General features: G+C 35.3%; 1 protein-coding gene across 2 annotated transcripts in view; it reads left to right on the forward strand.

Annotated features, from left to right (window-relative positions):
- Positions 1-14,003, forward strand: part of LOC105277520 (RING-box protein 2) — a 42,485-nt gene extending 28,482 nt beyond the window's left edge. For both annotated transcript variants that reach the window (XM_011335913.3, XM_026971040.1), the window contains exon 2: positions 12,896-14,003. In XM_011335913.3, the coding sequence (XP_011334215.1) occupies positions 12,896-13,077 (182 nt within the window). In that variant the 3' untranslated portion in view covers positions 13,078-14,003. The remainder of the gene's footprint in view (positions 1-12,895) is intronic.
- The last annotated feature ends 2,693 nt before the right edge of the window (positions 14,004-16,696 follow it).

Consider the following 16,696-nt stretch of genomic DNA (forward strand, 5'->3'; position numbering starts at 1 on the left):
TACTGGTTCTGGATAAATATCTAGTAGGTTGATCTTTACTTGAGTGAAATTTATCCCATTTTATGTGGCCATAAAATTGGCAAGAGTTGCGAATAAGAGCTAATCTCTTTGCTATCTTATCGATATGTCGAGAATCAGAAATGTTCTCCATGGCTTTAGCTACTATATTTAGTTACTATATCCCACATTCTGTGTCTCTCTTTTGATGTATCAATAAATTTCGTTTTGATGTTAACTCAGTGGAACTGATTTTTTGAAAGTGTTCTTATATTCTTGGCTACATCCTTTTTAATACCTTTAATGAGAATATTTGTGTTTATATTAGATGCGTCGTAGAACATGTTTTGCGACATGTCCGGAAAAAGAAACATTCATTTTTGTATGATATTCGAGATAATAAAACAATCATTTGAGTATTTGTCGCGATAAAAATATTAGTTTTTGGACAAGCGTGCATATTGTCCAACTCGCAATAAAATTTTCGTGCAATGTGCTGTTATTACTACGTGTATCATTTCATATACAATTTCACACGAGAATTTGTAAAATGATCTATACTTGTCTCTCATATTTAACTCATTTTGCGCGCGACATGGTGCATACGTTTTCCAGGATCCGATTCTACAAAAAATTGAAAAGTAAAAACTTTAAAACGCGATTTTAAAGCTTATTTCCCTGCTCTTATAATCCTGCTTTTCCTTGTAAAAAATATCCAATACTTATATATTCAATTAAAGCATTTTTCAAATATATAAAGACTAGAATAAACTCGCTAAAAGATGATATATCCTCGGACAATTTAAGACATCAAATACAGAAGCACCTGTCTGTCCATCAAATAAACAATAAACACCAAAGATTATATTTTTTCTTGAAGAACGAAGTACGTGACTGATCACATGCTCGCTCTTCAAAGCGGGTCGAAAGTCGTACAGCTCACACGCAATTCCGGCTTCGGTCGAGGCTGTGGTTAAAGGGTTAAACCGGCAAAGTGCGCAATATGAACCAATAGGACCAAGTCAACATTCATCTTCCATCGCGTCGCGCGATGCTCGGCCGAGAAAGGTTCAAAAACGGTGCAGTCTCGGCTGCCCGTGGAAGGTTCGAGACGTTCGACCTCGTTCGACCATATATGCAATAGCCAGTCCTGTCCCCGTGCACGCTTGGCACGTACGCTTCGCATCCCTGCCGTGGAAGTCTCGAATCGTTCTTTCTTCGTACCTCTTCAGCGCGGGTCACCGAGTTCCTTTAGATTTGCGAATGGCAATGGTTCGGTAATTTGTGTCGCGGAATGAATGCGTCGAACAATAGATAATTCTCTCAATGGTTCAGGTTTAGTTTTTTTTTCGGTTTCCCGGTGATAATGACGTCCGGCGCCACTAATTGGATTTATATTAAGGCTTCCTTATACTTTCATTAGCATTTGTGCGCATATCTTTTATATTTAACTTTGTGATACTTGGATTTTCTTTAGTTGTAATCCTCTTTTGTTATCTTCGTTATTTTTATTTTATGCAGTAGGACGATTGCAAACATTTGCCTCTATTTGCGGTAAAAGATTTCCGTAAAATTCACTTCTTTAGAAACTCGTTGACGTTTTCTAAACAAATAAAACTGCAGGATTGCGATACTAATCGATTATCGATCTAATTTTATTAATATCACGTGTCTATTTCCGCCTCCAGGAATGTAGTAATAATTAACCGCTCCTTAGCAACATTCGAGACAAGTTTATGGCATGCAAGCTTGTATACGAACCTCGACCGGTCATGCTTGAAAAAAGAAAGTGATTGGCCTCGCCAATAATATGTGCGATATACGTACGACCTAACTTCGATGTAACTAGTTATAATAAAATTCCGCAAATGGCACATTATTTTTATCACTACATGGATAAGGAAAACCCGAGGGAAAACCATTTGACTTTATCGTAAAGAGCTAACATTACGATAAAAATGTATTAAAAATGCAACAATATAGACTCCAGCGTCTAATCCTCTCAAGATACATCGTCGAATAAACGTATTGCTAGATTATTAATACTTTTATAAACTCAGATTACAATTTGTCAAAATCGCGTTTGTTCAAAAATATAAATTTTCCTATTGCTCAGCATGCGCGAGTTGAAAAAATTCTGCATAACAAAATTCTTTACACATTTCTTTACGTGCGCATTTCTTTAAAATATTGTTTATTGTCATTCACCGAGCACGCTGAGACATCATCGTGAACAATCGCACGTCGACGCGTTCTTTGTAGTGACGTCTTCTACGTTAATAAGAAGAAGAATCCTCGAGTATGAGAACGCCGGTCAAAGGTTTCAGAACGACACCCGTCGCCACCGCTGCTGAACTTGGAACAATTCCATTCAAAGAATACGTCTCACTTTAATCAATTCTGTTTATGACCGGTATCACATATCGCACTGCGAAACATCACGCATTCAATGCAGTAGGTTTACCGAACGCGCGTTTTGATAGGACGACTGATCGAATTTTTATCAGACAGGTATTTTACAATTTTCTGTTTATCAATATTATAACTTTTGTTTGCAATGTACAGATAATTTCGTAGTTTGTGAAAGATTAAAAAATATTGCGAAGAAAAACTTCTGATCGACAGAAAAATCACAAATTTATTAAAATCATAAGAAGTATTTCAGGCGAAACAAAACTCAGAAATGGGCAAATCAGGATCAGCACTAAAGTATATTTAAAGTCCTATTTTGCGTTTTATAATGATCATACAGAGAAGAAATATATCGGAAAGTTTTCTGTACGAGTGACAAACCGGTTTTGCGAGAAACAATAGTACTCTGAAAAAACTGGCAACAACATTGGCAACGATTAGGATGGATTTATGATCTTCAATAAAGAAATCGTGTCGTATTAGACTATAACAGATTAGACGATAATGAACATTTTTAATATAAATGAAGATAATAACATCTCTGATCAAATTAATGAAAAGCATCACATAAAAAATATCAATAAAATTTATATTTGTGTATCTTGCACATAAAAACAATGAAGGAACACTGCAACTTAATCACCACTTTGCTTAATCTTAATCACTTTTTAGCCACCACTGTTGAAAACAATTGCGTATAAGATTATTTATAGCGTATTATATATATATATATATATATATATGTATAGCGTATTGGGTTTGAAACATGTCTTGTGATGGGTAGATTGTTAAGCGAATATGGATATTTTATATAAACACTTATCAACGAAATATCTTACCATTTTCTCGGAATAAGATCCGGATGGAATTAGACTTGTGCCTGACGACTAACACGCTGCGAATACAAGATTTAAAATGCCGGAAGATCGCAAAAGCTTTTTTCGTTTATATTAGCGAGGAGCGAAGAAACACGGTCTATCTCTCAATCGTAACTGCTGCGTACTATGCAAAGCACACTATGCAAAGCATACTTCTAAAGCAAACACGACGCATCCTGATAAGGTATTCATATTCATTGGTTTTTCATTTCCCACCTCAATGCGCGTTGCGTCATCGCGGTCTGTACGACATTCAAGAAATTCCAAATTTTGTCTAGATTGAATTGATATGACGATAGGTATATGTATGTATATTTTCCTAGATATATAGGAAAAACCGTGCGTTTTCTTGAAGTCTTCATAGAAATGTGCCACTCGTTCCGAATTTTGTATAAAAACTTAATTTTTTTGTAGAGCAAGCAGAAACATTTTCGATGTAGTTTTCTGTTGCTACTAGAGATTCTCTTTGGATCAAGTTAAGGTACCTGCTGGCGAAACTGTATCTGCGTAATATTATATCAGGAATATAAATAACGGAGAACTTTTTATCGTATAACAATATTACAATTTCAAGCACTAAATAAAGAATATTTTACAACATCATTATTTTTAATAGCAAGTCGTATTTTTCCTCTATAATTCTATAACTATATAATTTATTATGCAAATTATGTTTAAAATGATTTAAAACATTTAAACTATTTTTAGAATTATTTGTTAATAAAACATGTAATTACGTGTAATGATATTTTGTACCTTCTTCATAGTTTTTTAAAAATACCAGTAACACCAATTGCTTAATAATTTCGATCGATATTTGAATAAACGCATACATATTTTTTACAGCCGAAATTTGTATTGTACATTAATTATATATCTACTATATTAATTGTATATCACGTTAATGATATTTGCACTAACCATCCCTATTATTTCGGTGGAGAAGACAGTTGCTAACTTTCATCGTGGAAGTTTTTGACAATTGAGGCACGAATCTCCCATCACATGTAATTTTGCCTCTTTAGGCAAACAACGGAACATTCTGCTCTTCACCTACTTGAAGCAGTTGAAGCAGAGTACGCGGTTAGTAATCTTTTCTAACAACTTCAAACGACGGATCCTCTTGCCGGTACGTTTCCTATGTTGCTCCCGAGGACGAAGGTCAGAAATAAGCGTGCACATCCGAAAGTGCGTAGAATATTCAAAGTTGATATTGGCAAAATGCCAGCAGAATCCCTCCTATCAGTCGATGCCTGCAGGTCACTCATGAAATCTGAACGAGATTGATTGACATAAAAATTATACTACCCCGTTACATACACAGTGACTTGTAAAAATATACCATTGTAGTTAAATTTAACACTTTTACGAGTGACATTTCAATGTAGAGAAAATCCCTTCGTCGTTACACGTTAAACTCAAATGTAATCATATTCATTCAAGTTTCATTCTTCAAATCTAAATCTACAGATAAGAGATGAGAGAAATTCAATGAAACGCGTAACAATCTAGGCTGCTAGCTAAGATTGCAAAAGAATATCAAATATAAAATTTCGAGTCGTTACAAATGACACGAGAGCAAAACGAACGAATGTAAAGTGTGCACAAATGTGCATCTCACAAACGCACTTTATGTCGTTGTTCGCAGCATGCACGTGCTTAGCACGTTGTGAGGCGCAAATTATTAGAATGTCGTCTGCATATATCGAATGAAATTATTAAAAAATGCAAGACATCTATTGAATATGCGCAATCCATGCCAATCGATAGTAGCGAATTGAATATTAACTCGCTGCATTACGTCTTATCATTTTTCCATTCTGTACGCTCCTGCAAAACAGCAGCGAACCTGCCTACGATAATGATTACCATATGCGAGCTTTGATTCATTATCCAAGATGCCACATAAAGAGATGATTCTTGACAAGTCGCAGTTGGCAGGCAACAATTCATTTATTGTGTGAAACCGAGTATCTTCTATTGTAAGACGAAGTTGTGGTTTCATCATTTATTATTATGTCGAGCAGATAGTTTTGCAAAAAAATTTTTCTTACATTTTATAAAATAACCGATGTTCTTCTATCTCACTTATTTACTCGTAAATATAACAAATCCTCATTTTACAAGGTGTCTATAATTATGTGCATTCTCTCCCAGTTGTATATCTGAAAACCAATTTAAAGTTTCAGTTTTCTTTGCAATTGCGCCTGTTTAGCAGTTACTTAGCAGTCAATTTCCAATATTATTAATTTTTATAATTTTTATAATAAAGCCTCATCTCTAAAATCGCGCTAATCAAACTATCTATGATTTGCAGTATAAAATAACGATTCAATAAAAAGATGTTAGTCATACAGTATATACTCTCCAAAACACCCGTTTCTGCATGTAACACCTGTACGTCTACCAAGACGTCTACGCGCGTCGCGTATTGTACACGCACATGGTTGATGTTTATTCGTTTGAATACGTGATGCTGGCGCGTGTCACTCATCTTTATCTACACGATGTAGCTATGTCGATGCAACGTTATCGAGGCAACATTATCAAGGCAACAGTCGTGAACTTGACCTATACTATTCCACGCGACTGTTTCCCCACGAAGATCCGCTCACGATTACCAGCGCTCGTATGTGCACGTGTTGCTCGACAGAGAACTCACACAATCGAAGATCGCTCGGCAGTGCGATTCTTTCTCTCTTGATACCCTGTTGTTACATCATGATCGAGTGGCAATTTATCGAGGTTAATTGACGACCGCCGATGGTGACCGAGGAAAAGTACCTTGCCAACATTCGACAAGCTTGCACATCGTGACTGATCGTGACTGATACGATCGTCAAAAAGAAATCGTGAAAGAATGCACTCGTACAGCACGAAGAGTCCGCAAGGCAGAAGGGAAATTTGTTAGATGATATGCGATTCCATCAGCAGTCCTTGATGTTGCTGAGGAAATACATTATCCATTAGCACGTGATCTTGGTGTACCTTTCAACCTTGATATAAGTATCTAATTTCAATCGCGCTTGATGATTGTTAAAAGTTCTGTTAAGATTTTAAAGGGATCTAATAATCATTTATAATCAAGCTCGTTTTATTGCTGAAACAGGTTCTCACTTAATTGTATATCATATTGATATTGATCGATATGAAATCATTAAAATCTCAAATCCTATAGTTGTCACTTGACGGTCCAATGATGTCCCGAGTCGAAATTTTAGTTCTACATTGAACCTCGAATTCTTCATTTGAGGCGTTATGCAGCGTCTATTTAGCTACTACTTTAACACTAAAATATGTCCGAAATTTCCTTTTTTGCCGCTAGAGCGTCAAAACAGGTTACGATCAAGAGTATAGCCGAATGTTGCAGGGTCAAAATAGCATCTTAACATCTGTTTGTAGGAGTTTGAGTTTCAATGTAAGAGTTCTAGGTTCTATTTTCCTAAAAGTAGGTTCGTACGACTGCTAAAAGCATTAAAGTAGGCGCAAAATTTCGACTCGGGGTGTCTCGTAACTTGAATTACTGCATTTTTAATCGAAGAAAAATGTTTAATTAAGAAAATTTTCTTCCAGAAACCTTGAATTATTTTCTATGTGATTCACTTCGTGATTGTTCTCTAAGCACATTTAACGGATTTTCCACAGAAGATTTTTTTTCCATGAGCACTGAAGCGACTGTTGACTGTTCATTCGCGTTTGCTCGATACTGCGACGTTATTATCCATTATTATCGACAAAGACGATAATTTTGTTCGCAGGAAAAACCATGACGCCGAATAGACTGACCAGTACAATTAGCACAATGAAGCCCCGCGATTTTTTTTCAACTGAAAATTTAGATTGCTTCAAGAACAATTGCCGATTACAAAATAGCACTCGTCGATTATTGAGCATCTAATATTAGAAACCATACATGTATCTCTTCCTCTTCTTTATTTTCCTTATTAATTTTATATAATTTCTTTTATGATTAAATTTTTCCCTGATCGCGACTTAATGAACATGACAAGGATCTTCCAAGAACTTTCGTCATTTTGGAAAATACAAACAGCACCTTATTGGAAACCGTCTACGATGTTTGAAATTTTCATGATTCACGTTGATCGATCACGTTGCAGTCGAAATGAGCGCGATCTTATCAGATCTTAAAAGGATAATCCAGCTCGGCAAGCCCGCTAATAGCGTACGGTCAATTAAGTAATCCAAGGCAGGAACGTCAGTGCTCTTCTCGAACGTTCGAAGGTCTGGGGACTGATTAATGCGATCGTCGTGCCGAGACGTATCGCCGCAATTTCATAATTGCAAATGCGTGTTTACGCGGGAAAATATTTCCGCAGCAAAACGCGACTTATGCTCACTGATAAATCATCCGAAAGGAAGAAAGGCGCTGGCAATACTTGATTCATTTCGACCTCAAATCTATTTTCGGCGTACGATCAATACGATCGACCACGGGGAAACTACTCGTCATTGTCGTGAAAATGCGATCATCAATGCTCTTTCCGTGACGGGAGAGAAATGAGAGCGTGCGCATCGGAAATCGATGCGGGTTCCCGTGAGGTTCCGGTTTTCGAGAAATATTTTCTGATTAGCTTAAACTTGTTTTTTTTTTTCGACGATAATGCGCGATTACGCTTTTTCCGTGATGGAAGGACAAGAGCAAGCCGCGCATTGGATGATTAATGCGCGATCATTGTAAACAAAACCGCGGTCATCAGTGCGTTGAAATTGCCGCACGACATGTTCACAATTTAACTTGACATTGGCTAGATTAGAGATCGCCATTCCATCAGTAATCGTATCGTGCAGATTAAACAATTACACAATACTTGTGATGAGAATTTAATGGACAGAATTATATGAATTGCTACATTGTGAGGCGTTTGTATCACGCATGCACACACAAGTGATTACAGTCTAGTTGATATAGATATAGGTAATATTTTTCAGCCAAATAATCTGTGTTTCACATATTTATTGGATTTATTTATCTTACTTTTCATATTATTAGTAGCATTCTGTATAATATTATAATTCAATATTGATAGTATAAATGGTATTTTATTTAATGTCCGTCAACCATAACACCATTCGATTTAGCAATTCTGATTCCCGACCATGATGAATTGACTAGGATTGTTTAACATTGCGTAATGCCCATGAATATATTTTCATTGTAATGTATGCAAAATATTTCATTTCCTACATAAACTGTAATTTGGACTTTACATGCATCACGTTATGCATGAACATATGCACACTTGTTATGTACATGAACATATTGAATTAATCTCCTGAAAAGAGTAGTGTATACATGGTGAGAGCTTAAACAAAAATCTGAATAAATTAAAACTGCAAAGTCATGTTAGGTTCTGTCGGAAAACATATAAAAAAGTATTGCAAACTCGATATATGCATCTACCATATATCGATTTTAAAAGCTTAACGTATTTTGAAAATTTATTAAAAGATTTATTCAATATTTTTGTAAGAATAGTTTTGGCGTATGTTTTGTGTGTAAATCAGAAAACCTTGCAAATCAATAGGGCCAATATTGTTGATGAAATGAACCGCTTTGCGTATGCTGATTTAATCAAAATATATTAAGGAGTGTTACGTCAGTAATGCAATTGAAGTAAATTAATCATGACGTAAGGCGTTACTTACGCCGACAATGTAAGATATAATAATGTCGATAAGCTTGGAAAATTCCACGAGATTTCATGGATAATAAAATGAGAAACTATATAGGATCTATGGCTATTAAGTGCAGTACAATTATTGAAGTAAACACATTGTTACGCGAAATCTCAGGGACGTACGCTTTCAGAGTTAGATTCCTCCCTGATGAAAATTCGATTCATTATTTAATTATGAAGTTTTATTTTTCTACATCCTCAAAAGTTTAATATCACATCCCATTTGCATAAAATTCATTATTGAATATTATATTTCTTAAGACAATTACAGAAAGAAAGAGAGAAAGAAAATGTTTATGAAGAAATTTTGAAAATATTCATAGATTAAACTTTTTAATTACGTATCTTTGTAAAAATTATATTTATATCAAGATATTTGCAAATTAAAATTGAAACTTCGTTTCTTAATTAAATTCGACGATTCCAATAGTCTGGCAAACAATTTCTTGTATCTATTCTAATTAAAAATTTCACCCAACGCACCTCCATACTTCTAACAGCCCTGAAGTCGAGTTGAACAATCATATATGCGTGCGTATCGCGGCAATCGTCATCGTCGCCGGTGATCGTTTTCATCGTCGCGGCTAATTGCCCCAATAGCTTGCTCGGGTCTGGGGGCACGTCCAGCATGTTTGCTCCGATCCCCCGGAGAGGGTTAACGAGAACAACTGCCACCCATCGTTTCTCCTTATCTCGCACCCTCTTCGGAACGATCGTCGAGAATTAATCGATGAAGCGCCGGCAGACGACAAGATAACGACGGAAATTTCTCTCTCGTCAATCGAGGCCTTGATTGAGTCATATCAGCGTAACTGTGCTATCGTATACGGTCGAGAATATTGTACATGATTCCGACAAGCCTATACACAGCTAAAGGCAGGTCATGTTTTTTCTGTTTTTAAGAAATCTTGCATTTTGTACAAAATTCAATTTTTGTTATTTTTATATGTTTTTGTTACTGTTTTTTTATATTTTATACACATTCATTATCAAAAATTAAAAAAGGATGAAATATATGACTTTTAAATAGAAAGAATAGATACTTTTTGAGGATATCAAATTAATAAATAATAGTAACTCAATGCATAGTGTCTTGTTAAATAACAAATTATCTATGAATCAAAGACACAAATTTAAAAATTCCAATATCATCGTTAACACATTGTGTAGAAGAGAGAAAAACATATCCGTGATATGTTTCTGATATCCGTGATATGATTTGCTTCTGTAGAAAATGCTTTTGTAGCATAGAATCTATGGCATGATGTTATCAAGCTTTTCATTTGTCACCACAAATCTCTGCAAGCTTTTCCAAGCGGAGGAATTAATTTTGAAACAAATACGTGTAGGAACAGCATATTTATAAAAAATTGAAAAATGGGAATGTCCAAAATTTGACAGATGTAATTTTGGTTAGGAATTCTTTCAATTAACACCATATTAACACCACGTTAAGTCACGTACACATATGCATAGTCGTATCATGCACACGAGGATATCTTGCGCTCGACAGCCGGATCTCTCTTCGACGGATATTCCAAAAAGAGAGGAATTCGTATGAGAACAGGTGAAAGCTGCTCTACGAGTGCAGCAAACGTTCGCAGCATTCGCGCGACGCACGCACGTGTGCACGCAACTTACACGTGTTTTGATCGTCGATCATTGGCAAGGACCGTCCAGAACGATCTAAGTCAATGGGCGTTTCTCTATACGGTGGACGTGTGCGACGTATCAAATCGTTAGTAATCATGCATAATAATTACGCGGTTAGGCCCGTTAGATAAGCCCGTGGAATTCTACCAGACACCATACAGTCACGCTGGCATAAGCAATGTCAGGCGACACTCAATATCGCCTCGGCGTTATATACGACAGAATATTTATTCCTCGGTCAGAGTGACTAATATTTTTCGCGTGTGCTGTTAGTATGGTGAGAGCGAGATAAACCGACCGATTAATAAATGTTTGCAATAAACCATCCTACCAAAATAAATTGACATTTCACATATGCATAGATTAATCGAACGATTTGTTTATGTTGGAGCCAGCGTAAATTTAAGGATGCAATTTCCTAAGCACTTGACTTGATATACAATACTTATTTCTTAACTGCAGCATTAAAATTTGATTCCGCATCAAGCGGATAGAGCTACATAATTTCTGCATTTGCGTTTTCCAGTTGTGGGAAATAAGCAGAGCGACGCAGTATTTTGCGCTACTTGCATAGTTATTATCGTTTAAAACATGTGCGTTTCATCACGGTATTTGCTCATACGTTTCACCTCCCCTTGAATTTTTAGCATAGATAAAGCTAAATACATTACATTTTCCGTCATTCTCTATTTTGGTACAGATCTCAATTTTCCTAAAAACATCTATGCGCTTTTATCGCGAGCGATATAATCCAGATTACATTTTATATTGTTTAGATATAACAAAGATTTATCTTACATGTTTATTTGCCCGACGCAGTCGCGATATGTATCCTTTTAATTTTAGAAATTTTAACTGGCAATTTCTCGCTTGTTTTTCAGTATTCTTTTATTCATTTCAGAATGCCTAGTCTATGCATATTTACGTTACACTTTTGCTGAATAAGCACGTTTATGTTACACGGAAACGATTTTGATAAGGGATGGACGTGACATCGGACGAAAACCGCGTGTAGATGTAATAGCTGAACCACAAAAATCAGCACGTAATTATCCGGCGAATGTAAAATGCAGTAGTCCTTATTACATTTGATGTAGTCTTTCGCACTTTATCGTGAAAAAGAGAGCCATAAAAAGGACGTAAAAAGTATGTAATATTCGTGCCTCTGCCTGAGATCTTAAACGACTCTTTATTTATAACATGTCGTGTCAAAATTTTTCCTTCGGCAAAAAGAGATAATATTTCAAAAAACAAAAATATATCGTAACTTAAAAATATCTTAACCAATACTTCTTTTTCCTGCACAAGAATGTAGACAGTTTTTTTATAGTTATATCAATCACAATGATATGGCATATTTGAGCGTGACGCACAAGTGATAATTCGGTTAAATAGACTCAACATGACGTTATCAGCCCAATTTCAGCGCGCTTATCACGTTCAACAATCACGAACCTTTGATCGCGTGGAGTACTTGTCCTTTTGGAACTGCCGCGCGAATCTTATCTGCACGTTCAACACATGACGAATCCGTCGAATCCTTTCCTGGCTAATCGTAGTCTTTCGCCTGCCAACTGATACTTATTGTTAATTGCGAATTACCGTTTGTCGATTGTTGCCTTGGCACACAAGGCCGTGACGTAATCAATCGCACGTGTAACCTGAGTTTACTGAATATGATTTCTATTGTCTTTTGCGCTGAAAGATACTTTATCTCCCCTTAATTATTAACCACGTTCGGATGTCGGTTCATGCGTCATTAAGTGTCATTTCCATAATATTTCATAACACGAGCCACTCCTAAATGTCAATCGAAGTTCAAGGACCAATTTGGAGAATTGTTCAGTGTAACTCGTTATTTCGTTGTTATGATCTTCCAATCCCATTGCCATCTCGCAATTATATTTTGCTTTTATTCGTTTTGTCACGTGCAAAATTGTTTTCAAATTTGAGATGTCTCAAAATTAACAGAACATGAACCTGTAACGTTGGTGTCAAATTTAGAATTACTTTCATAGCAGACGTGTCGAGGTATTAAATTTACATTACATTGAATTTCGACCTGACTATGAATATCTGTAACTGACAAGCGAGGATGATGATTAAGAAGGTAAAAAATGACAATCTGTGCTCCAACATTATTCAAGACTTCGAAAAGATTTCTCCCAAATCTCCCAAGAAACGTTTTCACGCGAATGTTCCATCTCTCTCGAAATATTGCAGAAACTAATTGTCGATTTTTGTTCAATATTTCAGACGCCTGTCTGCGGTGCCAGGCGGAAAGTAAGAAGGAAGTCTACGGTCGGCAGGATTGCGTGGTTGTCTGGGGCGAGTGCAACCACTCATTTCACTACTGCTGCATGTCGCTCTGGGTCAAACAGAACAATCGTTGTCCGTTGTGCCAGCAAGAATGGTCCATCCAACGAATGGGAAAGTAATCTGTATGCCAGCTTCCCACAGCAACCGTGATTGCTTCTCCGTCATCCTAACAGATCTCCGCAGTTATGAAGCTGTAGTTGTTTTTCGGAATTCGGGATTTATTTCGTTTTTCGAAAAGCGACAGTTAGCAAAGTATACCAATTGGTCACACGATGTCGAATTTTATAAATGAGACTTATTTTACGGTGATAAATAATAATTAGTGCATTTCATGTACAGCTAGGTATGCCTGTTTTTGAAAAGTCGTGAATTATAAATAAGGTATATTGTATAAAGAGCTCATATGTTTTGTTAGTTGTAATTGTTTATCGAATTGGATGCACGTATGATTATATAATAACAATTATTTTTTATTACAGACTTTATTCTTTCACATGTGTATTAATAAATAAGGCATTCGTCAATTAGGCTTAATTAAATCTTTTAACTGATAAAGTGTCAACGATTTGATAATTGTTGAAGGGTTTATTTTAAATTTCAGATTCGTTTATCTTATGTAAATTTAAATTGATAATAATATTTACATAATTATTATTTACATAGCATAACGTCTCTTCGGAATTTTTCTCAGACTTAAAATTCTTAGGACGTTAGATCTGCATCCCGAACACCGCAAACCTTATCTAGTTTCTTCTTGACGATATAATTCACAAACTAATTCGTGAATAGTAAGGAGAAACAAGAAATGTATAAAAGAAAAATTTTTTATTTCTAATCTCTAAGAATCGATTACTACATTACCAGAAATAAAATAACAAAAATGATTTTGTCTTATTTCACGATATATATGAGTCTCAAAAATCTCTAATATAGCACCAACATTCCTGATAGTACTTGAAGAAAAAGTTCTAATAAAATCGAGGTTCTAATATTTTTTAACTGGAACATATTTCACGATATAATGATCAATAAAACTCGAAAGTAGTACACTAACCAGTCTTTCAGTAGTAGATCACGAGATCATCAGTAAGAAGCAAAAATCTTCAAGCTCCATCAATCAATCAGACTGTTCAAAGTTTGTAAAATTGTTTACAAACTGTCTGGCGGACCGGGATACGATGCTTATCGATTGCGAAACGCTCGGAAGTAGACGACTGACAACGACACCAAAAATTGTCTCGCGATATTGAAGTACAAAGTGCGCGACGTAGCGCGATTTCAATATCCGTAAGTATAATCAGGAGACTGTTGTCAAATTCACATTATGTCATACATTTTTTTATCTTGTTGTAGGCGTTATGTGCAGAAGGCATGAACACATACAACGTTATAATTAAACTTCTCTAAATACACAATTAAATTTTTTATTTTTACGAGAACCATACTTTTACTAAAATTATTCAAAATTAATTAATTTAAAATATTAATTAAATATTAATTTACCATATAAAAAAGAGGTTACCACATTAATTATTTAAACTAGAATTAAAATTTGTTGTGTTTGTAAAGGAGTATGGAAAATTGTAAAACTTTTGTGGTACAAAACCAATCGTTATGAAACTTGACACAGACTTAGTATGAGGTAAAATATGAAGAAATCTAACTAAAATCGACCGGCTAAATGAGTGGATCCTGGTCAAAAAGCAGAAAATGTGTCCAATGAATCGTGTGGCGGCAGTGCCATTTATTTACCACTTATATAATCTAATTTTGGCAATAAAATAACATTGTTCGTGAATGGCTCCTCACAAATACTGCAGCTTTGTCGACTAAAATTAGATTATATAAGTGGTAAATGGCACTGCCGCCACACGATTCATTGGACACACATTTTCTGCTTTTTGACCAGGATCCACTCATTTAGCCGGTAGATTTTAGTTAGATTTCTTCATATTTTACCTCATACTAAATCTGTGTCAAGTTTCATAACGATTGGTTTTGTACCACAAAATTTTTACAATTTTCCATACTCCTTTTATCTAAGTAATAATTAGCAATTTTTTTAATTACTTAGAAGACACCTGAAACATTTAAACAGTTTTACGTCTAGGTGCTCACTTTGAAATATTTAGGCAAATTAAGCAAATTAGGAATAACGTTGTATAAATTCTGCTATATCATAATATTCTATTTCGATCGATGTGAATACATCATTTCTCCTTTTACACATATATTAATATAAAAAGAAAAAAAATATATATCCATCATTGTTATTATATATATCCGTAATCATTGTTGATAAAAAAATGTACGTACAATTATGTACAATTGAACTCGAGTAACAGCGGAAACGGCTACTTGCGTGACCACAAATTTATAATATCGGTAACCACGAAATGAAACATTAAACATTTTTATCACGTTTTAACGCGCGTAGCGTTATAACTAGACGTTCTTTTGACAGGATACAATTTATCATCCATTTTATCAGATAATAAAAATTTATGGTTTGGGTTTAAACGAAGCGATTACATGCTGATGTTTCTTGATAGAAAGTGACGGGGTCAACGAGCTAGGAGCACCATTACGACCTCCCTAATTCCGAGTAGAATATCGCTTCTTTAGCTCGCAATTGCTGCCTGCATAGATCTTTCGAACTGTAGATTTATGACTCTACAAAGTGGCAGAATTATTCCACTATGGAAAATTATGAGATAATCACTGGTGTGATTAATATAATATGGAATAACATTTATATTTAAATAAGCAAATGCAAATTGCTAGAATTATATTTTGAAAAGATAAGATTCATAAAAAATTTTTGTAGCAAATAATTAGTATTCTCTCTTCATAATATGTCTACGATACTTTGAATATAAGATCAGACCTTTTGGTTTTCGAGGACTTGTCCTCCTTCCTAAGGTTTCCTTGAATACTCTAGGTTTTTTTAACTTTATCCTGGTACGATTTTTATAGACCGTAATTAAAAATACGGATCTATTCTATTATTTATTTCAGTGATTATCTTTTGTTCCGTAATTTTTTCTAGTTTTATTTTTTTTTTAAAAAGAATAAATATTCTAATTTTCTTCATTCATTATACATATTTATATATATTTATATTTATTTATTTATTCCATGAGATTATGTAAACCAAATTCTGCATAGAATTGAATATGCCAATTGTCTACATTATGCAATATTATTTAAATTAATGGCAGCGAAATAGTTCATCTTGGATCTTGCGCAGACTGAGACAATCGCATGAAAAAAAAACGTTCTCATATGGCATATGATAGACATCCACGTACGACGATGATAGTGTTACATCAGCCGTTCTCGCTGAAGGCGTTGTCACGGAATCAAGATTTCACGGCGAGTACCAGAATTAGCACGTGAGTCCCTTCTCATTCTGAGAACTTCCTACCCTAACCAACCGTTAAATCTTCCCAGAAGCGATAATAATAAGTATAATGATGACAGTCGACGAGGTCGCCTATACGAGGGCGCCGTCTCGCCTTTCTACGACATGATTGGTCGAGCCTCCAGACGAGCCCCCACGTAACGACACGGAACCCGAGCGAGACGGTAAGCGAGTAGCGTACGAGTAACAATGATGACCTTCGCGCGATGTTTTACGAGTAGCGTTACGTATAGTGTGTAAGACACGCGAGTGGGAGTAAGAGATAAATCGTTTTGCATGATACAATTATAGTTTTTGCTGATGAATTAGATTTG

Source organism: Ooceraea biroi, chromosome 7 (assembly GCF_003672135.1).
Source record: "Ooceraea biroi isolate clonal line C1 chromosome 7, Obir_v5.4, whole genome shotgun sequence".
Taxonomy (NCBI): Eukaryota; Metazoa; Arthropoda; class Insecta; order Hymenoptera; family Formicidae; genus Ooceraea; species Ooceraea biroi.